This window comes from Schistocerca nitens, chromosome 2, assembly GCF_023898315.1.
Source record: "Schistocerca nitens isolate TAMUIC-IGC-003100 chromosome 2, iqSchNite1.1, whole genome shotgun sequence".
Taxonomy (NCBI): domain Eukaryota; kingdom Metazoa; phylum Arthropoda; class Insecta; order Orthoptera; family Acrididae; genus Schistocerca; species Schistocerca nitens.
The window spans coordinates 687,808,983-687,833,862 of NC_064615.1; the positions used below are offsets into that span (position 1 = coordinate 687,808,983).

The 24,880-nt window shown below is 43.6% G+C and overlaps 1 protein-coding gene across 1 annotated transcript; it reads right to left on the reverse strand.

Moving 5' to 3' along the window:
• Positions 1-730: 730 nt before the first annotated feature.
• On the reverse strand, positions 731-16,126 carry LOC126235257 (uncharacterized). The gene is made up of 2 exons (XM_049943987.1): positions 15,287-16,126; positions 731-1,141 (listed from the first exon to the last, which is right to left on the reverse strand). Exons 1-2 carry the CDS (start codon positions 16,124-16,126, stop codon positions 731-733), a joined length of 1,251 nt encoding a protein of 416 aa, XP_049799944.1.
• Positions 16,127-24,880: the final 8,754 nt, after the last annotated feature.

The window sequence follows — 24,880 nt, forward strand, 5'->3', positions numbered from 1 at the left end:
ACTGAACATTCCTTAATATAAAACGTGAAACTCATCTCTAACATAAATAAGTATTCGTTACAGTAAGAAAAAGGTGTTTGAATTTATGAAATGAATATTTAAAAAGGAAACAATTCTTCATAATCCATTTGTATGTGAAAGACAACAGTCTGCAATCTCTTACAAAAATCTAATTTGTCACAATAAATTGTGGTATTTTTATGTCGAAGAGTTTCTGAGATGGAAACCAAAAGCTGTGCTATCATGGCAACACATCACACACAGAAAATTTGCAACATTTGTCTACAGTACAGATCTGTAGCATGTGTAGAGAAATATTCTAGATGTTATTGCATCCTGATACATCGGGTGTACTACAAAATATACTGCATGACAAACATCAAGATCAAAAACATACACATAGAGAGCTGACTTAATATTTCATACATACCACTTATGAGAAGTTAAAATACACATTAAAAATTTAGAAGTTTCGTAAAATATTACAGCTAAAAGATACGCATTATAGCATAGAGAAGAAGTGTGTAAATAGAAGTGAAATAAGCAAGCAAAATATCTTGATAGATATATTACTTAAAGTATGCTAATAGGCATTGCAGCATTTAGAAACGATGTGCATTCATTGCTCACTACCTGGCATCAACAGTCTTCACATAGAACTTATTATTAGGAAGGTATTAATACTTCAGCATACTTCAAATTAATCCTAAACAGAATCTCAATTAGAAGTCTAATAACTTTCAAGAAGACCACTCTCATCAAACAGTGGTGTCAAATATTGAGCAAATGCCAAATATTCAGGGTTTGTGAAGCATTTCTGTAACAGCTTCTCTGCGTTAGCTGCATAGCTGGGTGACGATGTATCGAGGTCGAAATCGACTGCCTCTAGGTTGAGCATGACAGGCAGCAGGTTGTAGGTGCAGAAGACTCCTACTGGTGCCAGCTGCTGCATCTCCCTCCTCAGCTGCTCCAGCGGGTAGGCGTCCGCCTGTTGCTGCAGCCCCAGGGCCCGCAGTGTGTGCTGCAGGGTGCTGTGGTACTCGGACAGCAGCAGGTCCTTGTGCTGCTGCAACACCTCCAGGCTGGTGCTCGAGTGCAGAAAGTACTGCAGGTCCTCCGCTGGAGACCCGATGTGGGCTCCCTGAATATGGTCCAATAAGTACAAAATGTCGAACACAAACGAAATATTAGCTTTTGTATGCTGACAGGATAGTTCCAGCAGATTTATACGACGGAAGTACTACCACTGACACATTTGAGGTGAGCAAGGCAAGACCACACTTTATGTTGAAAAGGCGGGCATTCTGGGTTCAGTTCTAGGGAGTTTGTTACAGTCCTCCCCTCACCCCCAACATAACTTTGTTGCACTCCCAAATTTTAACACAGTACAGATTCTTATGATAATAATAATAATAAACCAAATGTAAAACTATTCAACATAATGATATTAATAGTAATTTATTAATATCACTGCTTAGTACATCACTTTTCTACAATAAGTTGCCATTCAGAGAAATACATTATTTGAAAACAATTCGTCCAAAAAGTTTAGGAGTGTGTTTGATGAGCAACTGATTTAGGAACTATAGTGTGTCTCAGACCTTTCGGGTCAAACTGAAAGAGGTTATAGTGGCTCCACACCCAATTGCATTGAGATGGGGAACCCATAGTCGGAAAAGCATATTTATTAGGTTATCGACATGCACTACGCAACAGAAATGTACGTGTAGCTAATTGTAACTATTCGAAGTGACGATCTCCAGTCTCAGTGCATGCATTCAACCTCACATATAGTTCTGCTGCACTCTTTCAAAGATCCCTGTTGTCTGTTGTACCAGGTGAGAGGGAGCTTGGACAGTAGCAAGCAGATCTTAATCCGTTTCTAAAGGTTTTCATACGCCAGTGTCTTGACGTAACTCCAGAGGAGAAAGTCCAGATGTGCGAGATCCGACGAGCATGCTGGCCATGAGGCAGGATCTCCCCTTCCAATCCAGCAATCAAGGTAAATGTTATTCAGGTGCTCACTAATATTAGCATCGAAATGAACTGGAACACCGTTGTTTTGAAACCAAATCCGTTCACAGATAACAAGTGTACCGTCTTCAAGGACTCTGGCAGCACGTTTCCCAGGAACACCAAGTAATGCGGAGCACTCAAACGGGGAGGCAGAAAATAAAGATCTATTACCTGATCTTGGATAATGCCCGTTCATACACTGCAGAGAATCGTTGCCGGCGTCCACCTCGCTTTAGACATGGCTGTTCCGGCTGTTGAAATCACCACCACGGGTGAATGAGGCCTCATCCGTGAACAACACAAACTGTATGAAGTTCAGCACTACAGATGTGATAAAAATCTGTTGGTTCCAGCGCTTGTACACGGTCCTTATGATATGGGTGTAAGACCTGTTCCATCAGTACACTCTACATCGTATGCTTCGAAGTGTGTGTGTCACAGCCCGCATCTCGTGGTCGTGCGGTAGCGTTCTCGCTTCCCACGCCCGGGTTCCCGGGTTCGATTCCCGGCGGGGTCAGGGATTTTCTCTGCCTCGTGATGGCTGGGTGTTGTGTGCTGTCCTTAGGTTAGTTAGGTGTAAGTAGTTCTAAGTTCTAGGGGACTGATGACCATAGATGTTAAGTCCCATAGTGCTCAGAGCCATTTTTGTGTGTGTCACTAGCAAGTTGTCCGGTACTCATTCTGCCTGTTTGGCCACACAATCTGATATCACCTCCTCAAAGTCTGGTGTTTGAACATCCCTTTGGTTGGAACCTTCGTCGGTTCTCTGTGTTGTGAACGACCCCAGCTTTCGTAAGTTGGTATTCACGGAGATAAACTTCTTCCAGTTAGGATTAGGCCTATCGGGAATGTGTTCTCTGTACATTCCTGCTGCTTTACGGCAGCTACATTCTGCAGAACCGTTCATTAAATGCATGTCTCCCAATTCTCGTGTCAAGTAACGTTTCATCTTTGACTATGCGTCATGCACTGGACATAGTAACACACCTCACAATGGACACATCACACACAAGCTTTCTGACGCGATGAAAAACTGACGACAGGAATAGCGTAGTGGTTGCAACACAGATTAACCCGCGGGTGTGATGTAAGCAGTCGTCACAAGACACGCGTGCTATGACCCAAGCTGTGTACTGTGTGCCTTTATGCTGGTCAGGGGTGTACGATCGGAATCTGTACGAGAGTGAGGCAGAACTGCATGCTCCGTTGCAGTACACGCATTGAGACTGGCGGTCATTGCTTTGAACAATTACTGTCAGCTACGCTGTTATATCGTGTACGCTGTGTATGTCCATAACACAATAAATATGCATTTCCGACCACTGGTTCCCTATCTCAATATAATCGGTTGAGGACGCACTATCAATTTTTTCAATTAGATTCAAGAGGTTTGAAACTTCCTGTATAATAGAGACAATCTCTCACAATCTAGACATGAAAATTTACACGATGTAAAATGGAAGTATCTAATTAGTAATTACTATTATCAGTATTTCACGTAGCACTTCAACTGGAAACACATTTCAACAGACTGTGGATATGAGAGTTTGTAATTTTTTTTATTATTTTTTTTAATTTATTTTTTTTTTTTTTGCGTTCTCTCCAGCCTACATTTGGGAATTCAGTTTTCATGTTCCTGTTCTTTCCTTAGTAGAGAGTTCTTTCCATTTTCGTCCTCGCTTACTCTACTCCTTGTGGACTGACATTCCTATCAGTGTACTCCCTAACCGTGTGGGATTTGTGGACATCAGATAAAGTCAGTACGTGAATGAGCGCCTTGTCCTGATGATACAACTGATAAAACATGTAAGTATTATCTTTCTGATTTCTTGATGTTAATTGTTGTGGAGACTTCTTATAGATCGAAGGAGGATATAAAGAGGTTGCGAATTGTGGATGCCGAATGTTTTCCAGTCATGCTGAAACCTAAGCGCAAACAGCCCGTAGTCGGACCCTGGAACACACATTGGCCGTCGTCATACGCAATGTGCGTGAATCGTTAAAAAGCGTAAACAGCGCTGCTCGTTTGTTCAGATTTGATGGTTCCCGGAAATTTAGTATGGCTCAATGGCATTATGGTTTTGGTTCAAAAATGGCTCTGAGCACTATGGGACTCAACTTCTGAGGTCATTAGTCCCCTAGAACTTAGAACTAGTTAAACCTAACTAACCTAAGGACATCACAAACATCCATGCCCGAGGCAGGATTCGAACCTGCGACCGTAGCGGTCTTGCGGTTCCAGACTGCAGCGCCTTTAACCGCACGGTCACTTCGGCCGGCTATGGTTTTGGTCACGGCCTAGTGAAGTTTCCTGACTGTGGTGGGCTATTTTGAGATGGAGCACAGTCGAGCTGTCGGACTGTGGTAAGTTATCTCTAGAGCTTGCATTCCATCTACGAAGGAAAGGTTGTCGAGTTACACTGATGGAAAAAAAATCACAGCACCAAGAAGGAGTGGTGCGACATAAACGAAAGTTGGTAGGCGTGTTTCTGCATATGAAACATAATTTCTATTCATATTACGCGCCAGTCGCATAAGAGTGGCTTTAGTAGCACCAGTAAGAGGATGCAAATCAGGTTTGCATAAAATACACCTCATTAAGTTTGAACTAGATCGTATAGTAGAGCCACGAGGAGCTGGATGTTGCTGATGCGAAAAAACTCGTCAGAAATGTAGCAACTGTACGTGATTGCTGGCAGCTGTGGTCACGAGAATGTACGGCTGCAAGAAGAGCGGGTCCAGACGGTCACGTGACACTACCGAGAAGGAAGACCATCCTGTTTGGTGTATGGCTCTGTCGCATCGCACAGCATCTTTGCGAGAGTGCGGCAGAACTGCATGTACACAGTAACACACCTCACCGTGGACACATCACACACAAGCTTTCTGAGGCAATGGACGAATGACGACAGGGACTGTCATAAATAGGTTACTTCATGGACAGATCCGAGCCAGACTCGATGTAAATGCGCATTCCACTAACTCGAAACCACCACCATCTCCGACTTCAGCGGTGTCAATCAAGAGCTCATTGGAGGGCAACGTGGAGGTTTTTTGTGTTTTCTCATGAAAGCTGGTTCTATCTTGGTGCCACTGATGGCCGTGTGTTGGTTAGAAGGAAGCCAGTTGAGGACTTGCTACCCATCTATCTATGTGCTAGACACACTGGACTTACACCTTGAATTATGGTCTGTAGTGCGACTTCATATGACAGCAGGACCACTCTCGTGGGTCTTCCATACAACCTGACTGCAAATTTGTACTTCAGTCTGGTGACCGGACCTGTTCTGCTGCAATTCAGGAACAGAATTCCAGGGGGTGTTTTCCAATAAGATAACCCTCACCCACGTAACGCTGTTGTAGGCCAACATACTCTACAGGGTGTCAACATGTTACCTTGTCCTGCTCGATCACTAGGTGAGTTTCCAGTTGAGCACATATGGGACATCATCGGACGACAACTCCAGCGTCATCCACAACCGGGATTAATCGTACCTGTATCGACCGACCAAGCGCAACACCTGTAGAACACAATGCATGCACGTCTTCCTGCTTACATCCAACATTCTGATGGTTACACCGCTTATTAATATACCAGCATTTCACATTTTGCAATGACTTATCTCGCACTTAGATAACCTGTGATCTTGCAATGTTAATCACATAACTATGTAACCTGGACAAATGTACTCCGCAAATTTCATTACTCAAAGTTAATTATATTTTTTTGGTATTGTGATTTTTTTCCGTCCGTGTATTTTTCAACAAGTTTCTGAAGTTAGCACGGTTCCCAAAAATTTTTGGTGAGATTATTTAATTTCTGTTAAGTGTTGAACGAAGTTAGAGTTCTCCGTCAGTTTAAACTTACTTTATTGGTAATATTTGGTTGGTAAAACCTTAAATGATTGTTGCACTGTCATTGGCAGTTTACTACTCATACGCAGTTTGATGTGTGTTTGAAGTATGAATTTTGAATCAACATTAGGCTCGACTGTATTCCGGCCTGTACTGTTGCCTGTGCAGAAGCATCTCGAGTGATGGTGGTTGCTGTTTCCCATGGTGTATGGTGGATGCCTTGAATAGAGTTGAGTACATAGATACGACGTAAGACCTCATTTTATTGTTTTCCCGTAAGTATCCAGGAATTTTAGAATTGTTAGCAAGCCCTAATTGCCTTTAACTCGACAAAGAAAGGAAAACTAACGAATGCGTTATTTCATTATTGACGTTAAGCAGTCATCAAACGGGACAGCGTTCAGTGCTACTTTCACTTAATGGGAGGCTGAATCTGATATCCGCCCACTTCTGTGACAAGTGATAGGACACAGCGTTACTTAGGCGCCGACGCCTGAAGTGGTAAAGCCTTGCATAAACAATCAATTGCAGAACTTGATTACAGCGGAGTGCATTCCTACCTGACATAACGAATAATGCTAATTTTCGTTAAATGTTGAAATAATTGCAGACTTGTCATTATTTAGTCTACTGGTGTATTTACGAGCCCTTTCGGTCATAAGGAAACGATAAAGGTCAAAATCATATAAGAAGCATTTAAAAATAAAGTTATTGATTTTTCGTAGGTAAAGCTTGAAGAAAGGGAGAAATCGTTACAGTAAGGAGTAAATCACGAAGATAGTAACTTGATTCGTAACACAAATATAATTTTTTTTAAGTGGACATTCAAAGGACTAACGGAAGATGCTACATAGACAGAAGTCATCACTAGCATAAATAAAATGTAAAAGAATTAAACAGTGAGGAAGCGAATGAGAGAAACCTCTATTCGGATGTTACATTTATACAATACAGAACCTAATGGACAAGAAGATACTGTACGTCTTACTTTATTCAAAAGCACCCTTTAACAAGCAGTTTCAGAGCAAGGTCTTACGGAATGGGAAAGACCCACCATGGTTTTATAACCGTGTGAGAAAACTGCTATGTAAATTTTATGTTCAGGAATTATGATGTTTTTGGAGAACGAAAATCTCCTCCTATAAGAATCAACATATATTCCGAAAATAGAGATCTTGCAAAAATCGTCTCGCTCTGTTCATCCATGAGATCCACAGCGCTGTAGGCACCGGCGCTCAGGTTGAATCCCTGTTCCTCGATGTCAGCCATGTGGAAAAAAATACAAGCTTGCCGAGGATTGGATCAGATTGCGACTTGATTCAGGAGAAGTCAAAGACTAGTTGGCAAATAAAGTTGAACGATGTCAAAATGAGCGTGATGTGATCAATGAGAGAAGTGTTCAGTGATTTTGAAGGAAAATTTTGTCATCCGGCCTCACTAAAAATCCTAAGAGGTTTTGGTCTTACGTAAAATCAGTAAGCGATTCCATATCATCCATTCAGTTACTCAGCGACAATAAAGGCACCGAAACGGAAAACGATAGAGAGAAGACCGAAATACTAAATTTGCTCATCCGAAATTGTTTCACAATGGAATATCGTAACGCAGTCCCTCCTTTCAATCATCGTAAGCACTTAGTCACTGCAGATATTGAGATAAAAACAACTATAATCGCTTAGTAGAGGAAAGGCATCAGGACCAGATGAGATATGTATAAGATTCTGCAAAGATTATGCGAAAGAACTTGGTCCACTTGTCGCAGTAATTTATTGTAGGTCACTAGAGCAACAAAGGGTACCTAGCGACTTGAAAAATCGTAGGTTATTCCCGTTTTCAAGAAGGCTCGTAGGACAGATGCACATAATTATATGCCTATACCGTTGTCAGCGCCAACCAGCCTGGATGTGGCTTTTAGGCGGCTTTCCACATCCCGCAAGGTGGATACCGGGCTCGTCCCCACGTTCCGCCTCAGTTACACGATTCGCAGACATTTGAAACCTTGAAACCGTTCGCACTGTTTCAAGGCTTACTCTAGACGCATGCAGCTGGGGTACACTAGTTCTGTCCTGAGGCGTTCGGGGGGGTGGGGGGGGGGGGTTGACAGGAAAGGCATCCGGCCACCATTTGCAACAAAAATAAACACCGCCAAATCCATGTCCGCGTTGACGCGGGACAAAGGCCCAAAGAAAATGGTGATGATGATGATCGTTGTCACCAATCTGTTGTAGAATTACGGAACATACTTTATGCTCAAGAGTTATAATGTTTTAGGAGAACGAATATCTCCCTTACAAAAATCAACGTGGATTCCACAAACAGACATCTTGCGAAAATCCGCCCGCTCTGTTCCTCCATGATATCCTCAGCGTCGTACACATCGGCCCTCAGACTGATGCCTGTTCCTGGCCGACAGGAAGACATCTGACGCTGTCCCGCACTGTCGCTTAGTGAAAAAAATACGAGCTTGCTGAGTATCTGACCAGATCTGCGACTGGATGCGAGTACATTCTTGAAGACAGAAATCAATCATCTGCTCTTAACGGAACAAAATCGACAGCTGTAAAGATAATTTTGGGAGTACCCCAAGGAAATGTGGTCGAGCCATTACCGTTTACAATGCAAATAAATGATCCAGAAGAATGCGTCGAAAGCTCTTTAATGCTGTTCGCTGATGATGCAGTAGTCTGTAAGAACGTAGCAACGACAAAACACAGTAACGATTTGCAGAACGACCCACAGAGGATTGATGAGTGGTGCACAGGTGGAATGATCACAAAAAAACAAAGAGTACAAAAAACAGACTGATATTCATAGAAAGAATCTTAAGGAAATGTAATTCATCCACTGAAGAAGTGCCTTAAAAGGCGCTTGTTCGACCGATTCTTCAGTATTTTTCTTCACTCTGGAACCCTTACCAGTTAGGGCTGATAGAAGAGAATGAGAAGAACCAATGAAGAGCGAAGCGTTTCACACGGGAACGTTTAGTGTTCGCGAGAGTATTGCAGAGATGATCAACAAACTCCAGTGCAGATGTTACCAGAGAGGCGCTGTGCATCACGAAGAGGTTTACTATTGGAATTTCGAGAAGACACTTTCCGGAATGAGTCGGACAACGTATTGCTTCTTCTCGTGACGACAGCGTGAAAATTCGAGGAATTCTTCCCATGCGCCGTTCGCGAGTGGAGCAGGTGTGGAGAACCAGTTACTGGTACCAGACGTACCCTCCGCTTGCACAGTTCTGATTAAGATGTAGATTGGAAGGAGAATATTTGTTTTTCTTTCTTTTTTTTAATACAAGTATAACAAAAAACTGGTTGTAACATTATATTACCCAGAAAGGAAGCCATGAGAGGAAATAAATCTCTCTATACCATTGGAGAAAAGAGAACCACTTGTATGAATATCAAGAGATCAGATGGAAACCCAGTTCTAAGCAAAGAATGGAAAGCAGAAAGGTGGGAGGAGTATATAGAGGGTTATACAAGGGCGTTGTTCTTGAGGACAATATTACGGAAATGGAAGAGGATGTAGATGAAGATGAAATGGGAGATATGATACTGCGTGAAGAGTTGGCAGAGCACTGAAAGACCTAAGTCGAAACAAGGCCCCCGGAGTAGACAATATTCCATTAGAACTACTGACAGCCTTGGGAGAGCCACTCCTGACAAAACTCTACCATCTGGTGAGCAAAATGTATGAGACAGGTGAAATACCCTCAGACTTCGAGAAGAATATAATAATTCCAATCCCGTAGAAAGCAGATGTTGACAGATGTGAAAATTACCGAACTATCAGTTTAATAAATCACGGATGCAAAATACTAACACGAATTCTTTATAGACATATGGAAAAACTGGTAGAAGCCGCCCTCGGGGAAGATCAGTTTGGATTCAGTAGAAATATTGGAACACGTGAGGCAATACTGACCCTACGGCTTATCTCAGAAGCTAGATTAAGAAAAGGCAAACCTAAGTTTCTAGCATTTGTAGACGTAGAGAAAGCTTTTGACAATGTTGACTGGAATACTCCCTTTCAAATACTGAAGGTGGCAGGGGTAAAATACAAGGGAGCGAAAGGCTAATTACAATTTGTACAGAAACCAGATGGCAGTTATAAGAGTCGAGGGACATGAAAGGGAAGCAGACGTTGGGAAGGGAGTGAGACAGGGTTGTAGCCTCTCCCCGATGTTATTCAATCTGTTTATTGAGCAAGCAGTAAAGGAAACAAAAGTGAAATTCGGAGTAGGTATTAAAATCCATAGAGAAGAAATAAAAACTTTGAGGTTTGCCGGTGACATTGTAATTCTGTCAGAAACAGCAAAGGACTTGGAAGAGCAGCTGAACGGAATCGACAGTGTCTTGAATAGAGGATATAGGATGAACAACAACAAAAGCAAAACGAGGATAATGGAATGTAGTCGAATTAAGTCGGGTGATGCTGAGGGAATTAGATCAGGAAATGAGACACTTAAAGTAGTATAGGAGTTTTGCTGTTTGGGGAGCAAAATAACTGATGAGGGTCGAAGTAGAGAGGATATAAAATGTAGACTGGCAATGGCAAGGAAAGCGTTTCTGAAGAATACAAATTTGTTAACATCCAGTATAGATTTAAGTGTCAAGAAGTCGCTTCTGAAAGTATTTGTATGAAGTGTAGCCGTGTATGGAAGTGAAACATGGACGATAAATAGTTTGGACAAGAAGAGAATAGAAGCTTTCGAAATGTGGTGCTACAGAAGAATGCTGAAGATTAGATGGGTAGATCACATAACTAATGAGGAGGTGTTGAACAGAATTAGGGAGAAGAGGAATTTTTGGCACAACTTGACTAGAAGAAGGGATCGGTTGGTAGGACACGTTCTGAGGCATCAAAGGATCACCAATTTAGTATTGGAGGGAAGCGTGGAGGGTAAAAATCGTAGAGGGAGACCACGAGATGATTACACTAAGCAGATTCAGAAGTATGTAGGCTGCAGTACGTACTGGGAGATGAAGCAGCTTGCATAGGATAGGGTAGCATGGAGAGCTGCATCAAATTAGGCTCAGGGCTGAAGACCACAACAACATACCACTTACGTCTCGAACAGCTACATATGAGTCAGAAAATAACTGAAATTAAAAATCGGTGTAGCAAATGATTAATACTGCTGTGAATAGTCAGAGATTCAGGCAATATAAAGTGATACGCTTAGCTGGCTGTGAAGTGTCTGACAATTTAATAAACATTACCTAGAGGCCACTAGCGCGAATATTTATTATTGGCAAATATAGGGGAAACATTATAAAGCAATAGTTAATACATATAATCGATTCCATATTCAGAGATCGTGCAGACATAATACACTCCTGGAAATTGAAATAAGAACACCGTGAATTCATTGTCCCAGGAAGGGGAAACTTTATTGACACATTCCTGGGGTCAGATACATCACATGATCACACTGACAGAACCACAGGCACATAGACACAGGCAACAGAGCATGCACAATGTCGGCACTAGTACAGTGTATATCCACCTTTCGCAGCAATGCAGGCTGCTATTCTCCCATGGAGACGATCGTAGAGATGCTGGATGTAGTCCTGTGGAACGGCTTGCCATGCCATTTCCACCTGGCGCCTCAGTTGGACCAACGTTCGTGCCGGACGTGCAGATCGCGTGAGACGACGCTTCATCCAGTCCCAAACATGCTCAATGGGGGACAGATCCGGAGATCTTGCTGGCCAGGGTAGTTGACTTACACCTTCTAGAGCACGTTGGGTGGCACGGGATACATGCGGACGTGCATTGTCCTGTTGGAAAAGCAAGTTCCCTTGCCGGTCTAGGAATGGTAGAACGATGGGTTCGATGACGGTTAGGATGTACCGTGCACTATTCAGTGTCCCCTCGACGATCACCAGTGGTGTACGGCCAGTGTAGGAGATCGCTCACCACACCATGATGCCGGGTGCTGGCCCTGTGTGCCTCGGTCGTATGCAGTCCTGATTGTGGCGCTCACCTGCACGGCGCCAAACACGCATACGACCATCATTGGCACCAAGGCAGAAGCGACTCTCATCGCTGAAGACGACACGTCTCCATTCGTCCCTCCATTCACGCCTGTCGCGACACCACTGGAGGCGGGCTGCACGATGTTGGGGCGTGAGCGGAAGACGGCCTAACGGTGTGCGGGACCGTAGCCCAGCTTCATGGAGACGGTTGCGAATGGTCCTCGCCGATACCCCAGGAGCAACAGTGTCCCTAGTTTGCTGGGAAGTGGCGGTGCGGTCCCCTACGGCACTGCTTAGGATCCTACGGTCTTGGCGTGCATCCGTGCGTCGCTGCGGTCCGGTCCCAGGTCGACGGGCACGTGCACCTTCCGCCGACCACTGGCGACAACATCGATGTACTGTGGAGACCTCACGCCCCACGTGTTGAGCAATTCGGCGGTACGTCCACCCGGCCTCCCGCATGCCCACTACACGCCCTCGCTCAAAGTCCGTCAACTGCACATACGGTTCACGTCCACGCTGTCGCGGCATGCTACCAGTGTTAAAGACTGCGATGGAGCTCCGTATGCCACGGCAAACTGGCTGACACTGACGGCGGCGGTGCACAAATGCTGCGCAGCTAGCGCCATTCGACGGCCAACACCGCGGTTCCTGGTGTGTCCGCTGTGCCGTGCGTGTGATCATTGCTTGTACAGCCCTCTCGCAGTGTCCGAAGCAAGTATGGTGGGTCTGACACACCGGTGTCAATGTGTTCTTTTTTCCATTTCCAGGAGTGTATAACACAGGTGGTACATTTTATATAGTCCTTGCACACCAGGTCGTTTGCTTGCATACTGTATTTACATATAATTATACACTGTTTAATAAGCGTGTACCTTTCGAGTACGAGCAATTTTACTTGTTGACCGAATCATATTATCAATCAGATGTCGAGTTGTTGCGACCAGTAGGATGGCATGTACGTATAAGAATAGAAACTGTGTACGGGATGAAGGGCAAAAGCAACGGTAAGATCACCCGTATACCTTCTGCAGCAGTGCACTGGCTGGAACGTTTTCCGGAGACGGTCAGGACCTAAGTCTTTACACGTGGGCAATAAACTGAAAGGTATCTTGTGTTAAATATGGCTTCCGTTTTTCTTGAATTTCTCGCTTAATTCGAGGCTATCAATTTTCTTGGTACTTCATTCTGTACATGTTACACGAGAAACTTGGAAACTGCCACGTGTGAAAAATGTAAAATATTTTACTAAAATGTATTCTCTGCCTTGATGTGTGGGGGGTCATGACAACATGTGCTCCCTCTCCCTCCTTTGATCCTTACCTCATGTTACATGCTTCATTAAAAAGCAGTAAGTAGAATCCGAAGGTTGTTTCGCGTACGATGCTATTCTGACCCAGGGAGTCTCCACAACTGTTTAATATTATGATATTAAAATCACAGCACTGTTGCCTTCAAATGATTTATTCGTTACTCGCATTGCGTAAGTAATGCATCTTTCTCTGCTTTGCGGTACCTCACCATGTTGTCAACTTGTATTATAGTCTGCTATTTTGGCATGCTATCTACACATGACTCCAAGTGTGTAATCTGCAGTTGTTCACTTTTGTACCATCACAGGCTATAAGGTAGCAATATGACTCACACATTTTGGTATGTTATTAAATCACTTTGAGGTTACTAATGTGATCAACAGAACTGTTAATGCATGACTAGTAAATCAACTCAAGAACTAGTGATCCACGTCGAGTACCATAAAGCCCTACACTGAGTTTTGTGCCAATCTGCTGTTGCACTCAAGAATCTGTGAAAGCCCTTTAGACATTTAGATAGTAACTCTGTCCATCAGTTTTGCATTCGACATTAATTTCTATGTATAGTATTTCTCCACACTTTGGGGAGCCTCATGTGAGTCCCATACCATCATAATCAACTGTCTTTGCTCACTTTGATCATTTCTGACTTCAATACCATTCTTCTATTGAGAAATAAACGTCAGAACCCGAGAAGATCTTTGGACCACAGCCATACAACCTGGAAACGCACCAGCAACTATGACATCTAATCGTGAAAGCGTTCACTGTATTGAGAAATTGTTTTTATTCCTACGGAGAGGGTAATTCATGAAACTATGCCACATGGGTGCGAATATCCTCGACGATTGTTTTCCTGTCTCGGGTCACATCTCTCCAATGGAGTGGGTGTAGATTTGAGTTAGTTAATGTCGGAGAAGTCTTAGTACCGTGATTGCCTCAGGATTATTCCCTTGTCTCTTGTGTGTGTGTGTGTGTGTGTGTGTGTGTGTGTTTTACGGAAATACTGACATGTGACAACAGTTCAGAATGAGGGTGGGTCGAATTATGCGACTTTGACAGAGATCCTCGAACAAAGTTGTAGAGCCCTGAAGATTCAGCTCTCAATCTGAAATATGTATCGTTATCTTGTACTGTGGATCTGTTCAGCAAAATGCTATGATTTGTCCGATATTTTCGAGTAGAAACAAGTCTTCAGTTAAGCAACAAGTATTTAGTAGACCTGTCAGGTCTGAATAGAATTGAAGATAAAAGAAATTTGTGGGGCAACCTGGCTAAAAGAAGGGATCGATTGATGGGACACATTCTACTACGCCAATGGATTCAGTTTAGTACTCGAACGAAGTCTGCGGAGTAAAACTCGTAGAGAAGACCAACAGATGAATACATAAGCAGATTCATAAGGATGTAGGTAGCAATAGTTACTCAGAGATGAAGGTGTTTGCACAGGATAGAGTAGCACGGTGAGTTGCATCGAACTAGTCTTTGGACTGAAGACCACAGCAACAAGGCTTGCACCATATTTTACTTCTGTTTCCCACTTATCAGTATTTCTAGGCATATAGCTCTTTTTCAAGTCAAAAAAAGCATCCCAAGTTGGAAAGTAGGACAGTGGATTTGCAGCAAGCGTTTCAGAATACATATAGGTTCCAAGTAAATGGAAATTTTGCAGTGAACACATGTTGTGTCGTGGGGCGATCACTCTGTTTTTATAATAATTGAAAAGCCACGATAGCTTCAATATAGTTCAGTAGATGACCGGTTTCAGCACTCTGGAGGTGCCATCATCGGAACTGAAACATGTATTAACATTTATAAATGTTAAGACACGTTTCAGATCCGATGATGGCACCTTCAGAGTGCCGAAACCCATCATCTAGTAAAATTCATAAATGTTAAGACACGTTTCTGATCCGATGATGGCACCTTCAGAGTGCTGAAACCGGTCATCTAGTAAACGATATTGAAGCGATCGTGGCTTTTCAATTATTTTAAATGAAAATTACTTTTAGTCAGCATACGATTTTTCAGTTACATAAAAGTGACGCACCTGGCTGTAATAACAAAAGTTATTTACTCTAAGAGATGAATGATTTGTTTGGCAGAACCATGATTTACCTGAAAATCGTAGAAAATGACTTCAAGCTCATCCTTCAAACACCGGAACATCATGTTGTTCTTCTGGAAGTCCCCATGCACCATGACAGTGAGCTTCTCATTACAGCTGGCTACAGCGTGTGTTGCTCTGGGCAGCAAGGTGTCTGCCAGCTGGAGAAACTTGTTTCGATACCTCCAGAACCAGGGGTAGCGGTTCAGCACGTCGGCCATCTTCAGGAGGACGGTCCTGGCCTGTGACTGTAGCAAAGGGGCCTGGCTGGGGCCGAAGGCGACGGACTCTCGCAGCAGCGGCTCCACCTTGGCGTCGCGGAGCGCAGTCGGAGTTGAGGCGGCGTGGAGGCGCGCCAGCCCGCGCAGCGCAGCCAGGGAGTGCGCCAAATCCAAACCGCGGGCGGAGGCGGCGCTGGGCGCCTTGCGGAATCCCGCGGCCGCCACGTCCTGCAGCAGTATACAGCCGCCTCCGCACACGCCCCAAGAGGCGGGCCATAGCGCCCGCCACGCCCCTCCCTCGACCGCCTTCAGCGCCGCCTCCGCAGCAGGCAGCGTCCGAGAGTACAGCGCCCGCTCTCGCCGGAACAGACCCGCAGAACCGAGCCTTCCTCCTCCGCCCCCGCCATCAGACAGCGGCGCCTTCACTATGAGGCTGGCCACAGCTCCGTGCTGGGTGAGCCCCTGAACACGTAGTGTCTCGCTCATGAATCCACCACCGCCACCACATGCATTCTCCACCCGTACACTGTCCTCGAGGACATCAAATCCGGCCAGCCTGAAGGCGGCAACAAAGTACTTGCTGGATGCCCACTCGGGGTAGATTTCCTTTCTCGTTATCTCCAGCGCCATTTAAATTAGCTCCAAACTCTTCTACCTGTAAATGAAACACAATAAATCAAGAACGACATTCTCCACAAACAAATGAGGCTAATAAAGTTGGGAGATCTACATGGCACTTTCTGTGAAGATGGTTGTAAAGGAAACTTATCATTACTATTGTGTAATTTGCATGACCTAGGCGCAATGAAGGAACTGAGGAAACCGGCAGAGCCGGCCGCTATGGCCGAGCGGTTCTAGGCGCCATTTTGTTGCCATAGGAATATTCGTGGTTTTTATTTTTTGCAGAGTTGTTATTTTTAGTGTCGTTATTACTGATGTTGTTTTTTGTGGATTGCACGTTCTTGGAATGAGGGAAGGGGTGATAGAGTAATTTTATTCTACAAGTGGCGAATACACGATGGCATCCTGGGGTACGAGGATGGTCCTGTTGCTGCTATACGTCTGCAATGGTGACGCAGCGCAGGTAACAGTTGTCCAGCCTCTCGAATCGGGTGTGATGCTTTCGAGACAACCGGATGTGTTGCTCACTAGTCGTGACTGGACACTAAAAACAACAGTGGAGATCTGGGAGATTAGGAATGAGGTGTGCCGGTTGGAGGATGCCTTTCTGGAATTATACAAGGAGGCACAGGAGAATAATTTATTTAGGGAGGGCCGGTCGCGTGGCCGAACGGTTCTAGGCGCTTCAGTCTGAACCACGCAACCGATACGGTCGCAGGTTCGAATACTGCCTCGGGCATGGATGTGTGTGATGTCCTTAGGTTAGTTAGGTTTAAGTAGTCCAAAGTTCTAGGGGACTGATGACCTCAGGTGTTAAGTCCCATATTGCTCAGAGCCATTTCAAACCATCAGAAAAGAATATCTGCAGAGGAGGGAGGATCTCACTTCATGTACCTAAGGTCATGTAGACATGAGTACCATGATTTCCTATCCTCAAGACTCTGAACGAATTATGACCAACCTTCCTCGCTACCTCTCTTTTCCGTTTTCCTATTTTCTTTTCACAAGAGACATGCCTCATGAATATCCAGTAGATAGAAATCACAATGAGTAAAGCCGGCCGCGGTGGCCGTGCGGTTCTAGCGCTGCTGTCTGGAACCGCGGGGCTACGATCGCAGGTTCGAATCCTGCCTCGGGCGTGGATGTGTGTGATGTCCTTAGGTTAGTTAGGTTTAAGTAGTTCTAAGTTCTAGGGGACTGATGACCTAAGATGTTAAGTCCCATAGTGCTCAGAGCCTTTTTTTGAACAATGAGTAAAGATAGTGAAGAAACCTAGAGTATGTTGTTAGTCTAGGAAGCATCACGGTTGTAGTCTCCTATTTGGCAGATGTGATGTGTGCATCAAACACAGCATGTTAAAGCAATCAAAGTTACTGATAAACCACAGAAATATAAAAGCATCAGGAGCAAGAACCAGTACTAATACTTACATGGTTTCGAGCTTGTGAATGAAACATAAAAGTTCGACAGGAAGGAAAACCAGTACTAAAGCTCAGAGACGGTAGGCGTTTATGGCCAGACATCAGGTGGATGCAAAACAATTGTACTTCATGAACGTTTAATTGGCTCCAAACCAGAGTTGTAAATGAGCAGTGAAAAAAAAATGAAAGTTGGGGAGTAACTGATGCCTGTATAGCTGCACGTGTTAGCATGCTACTTATAGGATTCAGGGAGATGCGTGGGTCTAAGATCGAAGCCACCTGGCAGGCTAACGACGAGGGCCAGGGTGCTCGTCACCATGGATGCGGTTTTTAGGCAGTCTCACACGTCCAACTAGACGTATACCATGGTGGTACTCACATCGGATCTCACTTACATGATCTGCAACCATTTCGGAAACATTCTCACACTTGCACATGGGATAACAATAGACGCATACAGATGGCGTAGACAAATTCCATCCCAGGGGGAAGGGGTGGCGACAGGTAAGACATGTGGCCACCGATTGCTGCTGACTTTGCCAAAGCCAGATTAACAGGCTGAACCCATGAAAATACGGGGTAAGGCAAGGAAGAAGACGACACAACTGAAGGAGGAAAAACAATTTTCTGATACTGAGCCTCCAGAAGACGCTGTCGAAGAAACGATCACCTTTCTCCGTCTAGAATGAAAGGTTGTCATCAACAGCAATATGGTATAAGTAAAAAACAATTTCTTCGACAAAAGAAGCTTCTTGATATCAAATATTTACATACCTCTTTGTGTATCATAGCGTCGCAAGCATACTACTACTACTACTACTACTACTACTACATATATGTAAAACGTGAACCACAGGAAAATCAATAGCCGGCCGCTGTGGCCGAGCGTTTCCTGGCCCTTCAGTCCGGAACCGCGCTGCTGCCACAGTCGCAGGTTCAAATCCTGCATCGGGCATGGACGTGCGTAATGTCCTTAGGTTAGTTAGGTTTAAGTAGTTCTTAGTCTAGGGGACTGATGACCCCAGATGTTAAGTCCCATAGTGCTTAGAGCCATTTGAACCATTTGAAAATCAATAGAGAAGAACCTGTAAGCATTTGAAATGTAATGCTACAAGAATAGGAAGATCAGAGTTCACTGTATCATCAAAAACGAGGTCATTAAAGGTGAGCCAATAACTGATTTGTAAGGGAATGACCAGGAAGTCTGAGCTGAAGGAATCATTCAGGTACTTGCCTCGTTTACTGCAACTGCGAACAAGGAAATTACACTGATGTTACCTGCCATCTACCAGCCGTCCGCAGCTCGTAGTCGTGCGGTAGCGTTCTCGCTTCCCGTGCCCGGGCTCCCCGGTTCGATTCCCGGCGGGGCCAGGGATTTTCTCTGCCTCGTGATGACTGGGTGTTGTGTGATGTCCTTAGGTTAGTTAGGTTTAAGTAGTTCTAAGTTCTAGGGGACTGATGACCATAGATGTTAAGTCCCATAGTGCTCAGAGTCATTTGAACCATCTACCAGCCATAGCACGATTTTTAATGAAATGTGATTATATATTTGGATACATCTGCTTTATGTTGGACTGATATTACACTGCAGGTGTACTGAAAACGAAATGCTCATCCAAAGATTGAAGTTGTGTTTGAGCGCATGACATGCTATATAACACAAAACAACGACAATAATAACTGGAATCCATGTTTTGAGGTGGCTAAAGCAGAGATTGGTGCATGTTTAACTGACCATCACATCTACATCTACATCTGCATGGATACTCTGCAAACCATATTTAAGTGCCTGGCAGAGGGATCATCGAACCACCTTCAATATTCTCTATTATTCCAATCTCGTGTAGCGCGCGGAAAGAACGAACACCTATATATTTCCATACGAGCTCTTATTTCCATTTTATCGTGGTGATCGTTCCTCCCTGTGTAGGTCGGTGTCAAAAAAATATTTTCGCATTCGGAGGAGAAAGTTGGTGATTGGAATTTCGTAAGATTCCGTCGCAACGAAAAACACCTTTCCTTTAATGATTTCCAGCCCAAATCCTGTATCACTTCTGTGACACTCTCTCCCATATTTCGTGATAATACAAAATGTGCTGCCTTTCTTTGAACTTTTTCGATGTACTCCTTCAGTCCTGCCTGGTAAGGATCCCATACCGCGCAGCAGTATTCTAAAAGAGTACGGACAAGCGTAGTGTACGCAGTCTCCTTAGTAGGTCTGTTACATTTTCTAAGTGTCCTGTCAATAAAACACAGCCTTTGGTTATCCTTCCCCACAATATTTCCCATGAGTCTTTCCAATTTAAGTTGTTCGTAATTGTAATACCTAGGTATTTAGCTGAATTTACTGCTTTTAGATTAGACTGATTTATCGTGTAACCGAAATTTAACTAGTTCCTTTTCGCACTCATGTGGATGACCTCACACTTTTCGTTATTTAGGGTCAACTGACACTTTTCGCGACATTCAGATATCTTTTCTAAATCGTTTTGCAGTTTGTTTTGATCTTCTGATGACTTTATTAGTCGATAAACGACAGCGTCATCTGCAAACAACCGAAGACGACTGCTCAGATTGTCTCCCAAATCGTTTATATAGATAAGGAACAGCAAAGGGCCTATAACACTACCTGGGGGAACGCCTTAAATCACTTCTGTTTTACTCGATGACTTTCCGTCAATTACAACGACCTGTGACCTGTCTGACAGGATATCACAGATTCAGTCGCATAACTGAGACGATATTCCATGAGCACGTAATTTTACTACGAGCCGCCTATGTGGTACAGTGTCAAAAGTCTTCCGGAAATCCAGGAATATGGAATCACAGGTGGTGCTCAAAATTACCACCGGCGGCGGCAACACACGCTTCCTGTCTAGTATGGAATGACTGCTACACATGTGCTACTGTTTCAGCGGAGACGTCCGAGCAGGCTGCGGTAATACGCCGCTGCATGTCGTTGAGTGTAGTTGGTATGTCCCTGTAAACAGCGTCTTTCAGCTTACCACGCAGGAAAAAAAAATCTACAGGCATCAAATCCGGGGAATGGCCAGCCAAGATACAGGTCCTCTGCGTCCAGTCCAGCGATTTGAAAACAATTCGTGAAGACATGCGCTATGAGCTGTAAGTTTTGATACCACAGGTTCCTCCTATTCTGCAGAGGCACGTCTTCTAGCGTCCGTGGAGGTTGCGGTACTTGTGCACGTTCAGTGTTCAATCTATGAAGCTGATAGTTCACTGTCCCACACCACACGTTCACACTCCATGAATAGTAATGTTCCATCTGGGATTGTCAACAGACCAATAGCGTATAGTTCGGCAGTTTACCTGTCGATGACTGGTAAACGTGCCTTCGTCATTCAACAGGAAACATGATACATCTGGAGTATCCCGTCTGAATGTCCATGTACAGCATTTTATACTATTCCCATAATCATGTCTATGCAGTTCTTGATGGAGAGAGATGTAACAGGGATGGAACCTATGTCGATGGAGAATGCCTCATTCATGCCACTTCCTCGTACGATTGCTCGGGAGGGAATTAGCGGATCAATTGCAACAGCAGCACAGTGACTTCTGCTATCACTTTTTTCCTTCTGTAACGTTGCCTAGTTGTTACACTACCACTTCCACGTAACTGTTTGAGGGGTTGAAGAATAAATGCCGAGATGATTGACGTCTATTGGGCCATCTTGCCACATACACCGTGCAAGAACGAACTGCGTTCTTCCTACACTCACGATACACCACGAGTATGTCTGCTTTTTCTGTATTGGTAAATCCCCCCTGCTGTTAGACTGTCCCACACTAACTGACTCGCAAGTATCAGTGCCCTCAACGAACAAACAAACTCACTGTAAGCAAACGTAACAACTTCGTACCAAGCAACTACGCAGATTGAATTCCACAAACAAGTCTCGGTGTGAAAACATTTCAAAACGCGGTATTTCGTAAACGGTTCGCGCTAGAATCCTGCAGAAAATGCGACCGACAGCCTAATTTACCCTACTTTTATTTTATTAATCTCAATAAGCAATATTCCATTTAAAAAAGTGTATGTTTGCACAAAAAGTAAATTTCCTAAGTACTGTTACCATCTGTCTGCTGGCTAACAATGCGAGTCCCTGACTATCAACCCATTCTGTGAAAACCTCACTTCAACAGCACTTTCTATTTTCACAATATTTGCGGTGCCAGATTTAGACGATTTAGTCTGTATACCAGCTAACTTTCAAAGACTGTGATTTAGTATACATCGGACAGACACGTCGAAATTTCAGGATGAGATGCACAGAACACTGAAGAGCACTGAGCTGTAACAGCACAGATTCTACATTTGCAGACTACCTCATCAAAAACAATCACCGCCGTAATGGCTTAGAAACAGACCTCCAAATCCTAAGACACAGTAACCATGTGCACCAATTTTTAACAATAGAATAAAATTACCACATCCAAAAAATTACCACACAGGGAAAAAAGTTATCAGTGACAAAACAGTACTTTGTAACAAACATTATTCAACACTCAAAACAAATCACTGCACAATACAAAATAAAAACACACAGATAGAGAGAGACAGAGAATGGAAACAAACAGAACAGATTCAGAGTTCGTGATGTCAAACTAAACCAAAAGAGTTAGGAAAACGACCGTTGGAAGCGCATAAGAGACGTGAGTTTGTGCAGTGTAACGCGTTCCCAAAGCTTCACACAACTTTTACTGATGTTCATAGGTTCAGCTCGACTACACAAAGAAACATCTGACACATAAAACAAAACCTCTCATAGCTCAGGACTAGCGAAATACCACAATGATACGGCCAAAAAAAGGCATACGCCACGAATTTTACCAGAACTACAGTTCTGGCGTGGCTAATAAACAAAAATTCAATGCAGACAATTTTTAATATCCCTCATGTTTGCTAATAACATGGTGTACTGATTTAGATCTATGGCTGATTTTGGTTGGCAGCCATAGGACACACAGAAAGTAAAATAAACGGTAAAGTGCATATACAGTTTAAATAGCAATAAAAATCGAATGTATCATATCGTCTAACTGAACATCATATGTATGTATTTCGGGAAATAAAATTAAAAATAACACTTCGAATGTCACAACTGTAATGAAACATGTTTGGATAGTAAAGCAATAATTTGTGTACTTGCAAAAAGGCAATTCATTAATAATTCATCAACAATGCTCAGAACAAACATTTTGTAAGAAATACCAATGAGGAGATAAACAAGGGTCTCACCAAAAGAAGATGGCAGTCTGTCCACGAACCTGGAGACAGCGCATCCAGCGAAGCTTTACATTTGTCTAACGGTCATTTAAACGGCGAGTAAAATAAATGTAGGTCACTGACAAAGCACTGATACTAGCCTGAAAAGTGGGCAGCGCTATCGGAGATATCCGCCATAACTGCTGATGGCTAGAGTCTGATTCTTTATCTTTCTCGTGATAAGTTGATAACTTCGGGCCTTGGATCACAAATAACATCTTCGTGATTAGAGATTCTTAAAACCAGCACAAATGTAATACACTGACGAAAAAAGTCACCCAGACGTGGAGGAGAAAATGAAATGAAATTTCGCTGGTTGAGAGAATATGTAATGTTAGTTCAGTAATTACAAAATCGAGTCAGATTTACAAAGAAATTGCCAATATGATCCGATTCGTCAGTATGATGTTGCACCTCTTCTGGTGTAGATACATGCACTTATTTGGTTGGGAAGGGTGTCATAAAGCCGTTGTAACCCCTCCTGTTGCAAGATGACACACAACTGTTGTAGCTGGTAATTGATAGCTCATGTGTGTACTGGCATTGGGACTGTTTGGCCTCTGAGCTGGTCTCACGTATGTTCTAGTGGGGACAAATTTGAGAATCTTGCTGGACACAGGAGGACCTCACCATCACAGTTCAATGAGACACGTGTCATAAGCAGAGGAGTATTGTCGTGCTGAAAAATGGCTCCACGATACTGTTGCGTGAGAGGTAACATATGAGGACGCAGGATGTCCCTGGCGTACTGTTGTGCTGCCAGAGTTCCCTCAGTTACTGCCAGCCGTGATGTGAAGTCATATCCCTTGCCTCCCTACACCGTGAGGTCACGAACGACACCGCGGTGCCTCTCTAAAAAGACTGGAAGATGGAAGACTGGAAGAATGGAGGCATTGTCCAAGTCACCGCCGTACTTGCTGGCAATGCAAAACCGTACTCCATTGGTGAACACAATGCGAAGCGATTTATCAGCAGTACAGGTTTCCTGGTCAAGACTTGCTTGCCATATTGCTTGCTAGCTTGCTTGCGAGATGAAGACAGAGTTCACCATCTGTAGCATCGTCGACAGGACCGACTGCGGAAGTTTGGGAAGGAACCAGAGGTCCAAGCGCTAATAGTAAGCAATGAAGCTGAAATCGTTTAACGTACTAAATGCTGGCTAAAGCCGGAGATAATTCAGCCGAAATTGTTACAAATGGTCTAACAGTGTCCAGAAAGGATATATTAAATAAAGATGCTGGCGGCCTCTCTGATTCTGTTAGAAGTAATTTAACTCGAAGCGAAATTGAAGTAGATAGTTCCTGTGTGTTAGTATCAGTAGGGGCTATACTTGACAACTGGAATAAATTAATAACTGGTTCCTTTTACCGACCCGCCGACTCAGACGATAAAATTGCTGAACGGTTAAAAAAAAACTTATCATCTCAATCAGGTACCCCACTCAAATAATCATAGTTGGTGGTGACTTCAATTTCCCTCAATATTTTGGCGAAAGTTCGTACTGAAAGTCTGTGTTAGGTATAAAACATGGTCACAAATTGTACGAAATTCTTTCTCAGAACATTATTTTGAGCAATTAGTTAAGTAGCCTACTCAGAATGCAAATGGTTGCGAAAACGTTCTTGACCTCTTAGCAACAGACAAATAGGGAGCATCATACTGGATTAATTATCACAAAATCGCAGTAGCGAGACTACCACCACAACATCCAAATCAACCAAAATTAAAAGCAAAATATATCTCTTTAAAAAGGCAGATAGAAATTCGCTTGACGCCTTCCTAAAAGGCAGCCTCCACTCCATCCCAATTAATTATGTAAGTGTAGACGAGATGTGGATTAAATTGATAGAAATAGTATCTGACGTAAATGAGAAATTTATGCCAAGTAAATTAGTAAAATATGGTTCTGATCTCTCATAGTACTCAAATCAGGACAGAACACTTTTGCAAAAGCAACGAAAAGAGCATGGCAATTTTAAAAGAACACAAAATCTCCAAGATTGGTGATGTTTTACTGAAGCTCGAAACTTAGAGCGGACTTCAATGCGAGATGCT

Coding starts and splice junctions, on each gene's coding strand:
- LOC126235257 (XM_049943987.1), bottom strand. CDS start 16,126: ATGGCGCTGGAGATAACGAGAAAGGAAATCTACCCCGAGTGGGCATCC. Junction 1,142..15,286: donor TCATTTTCTACGATTTTCAG/GTAAATCATGGT, acceptor GACCATATTCAG/GGAGCCCACATCGGGTCTCC.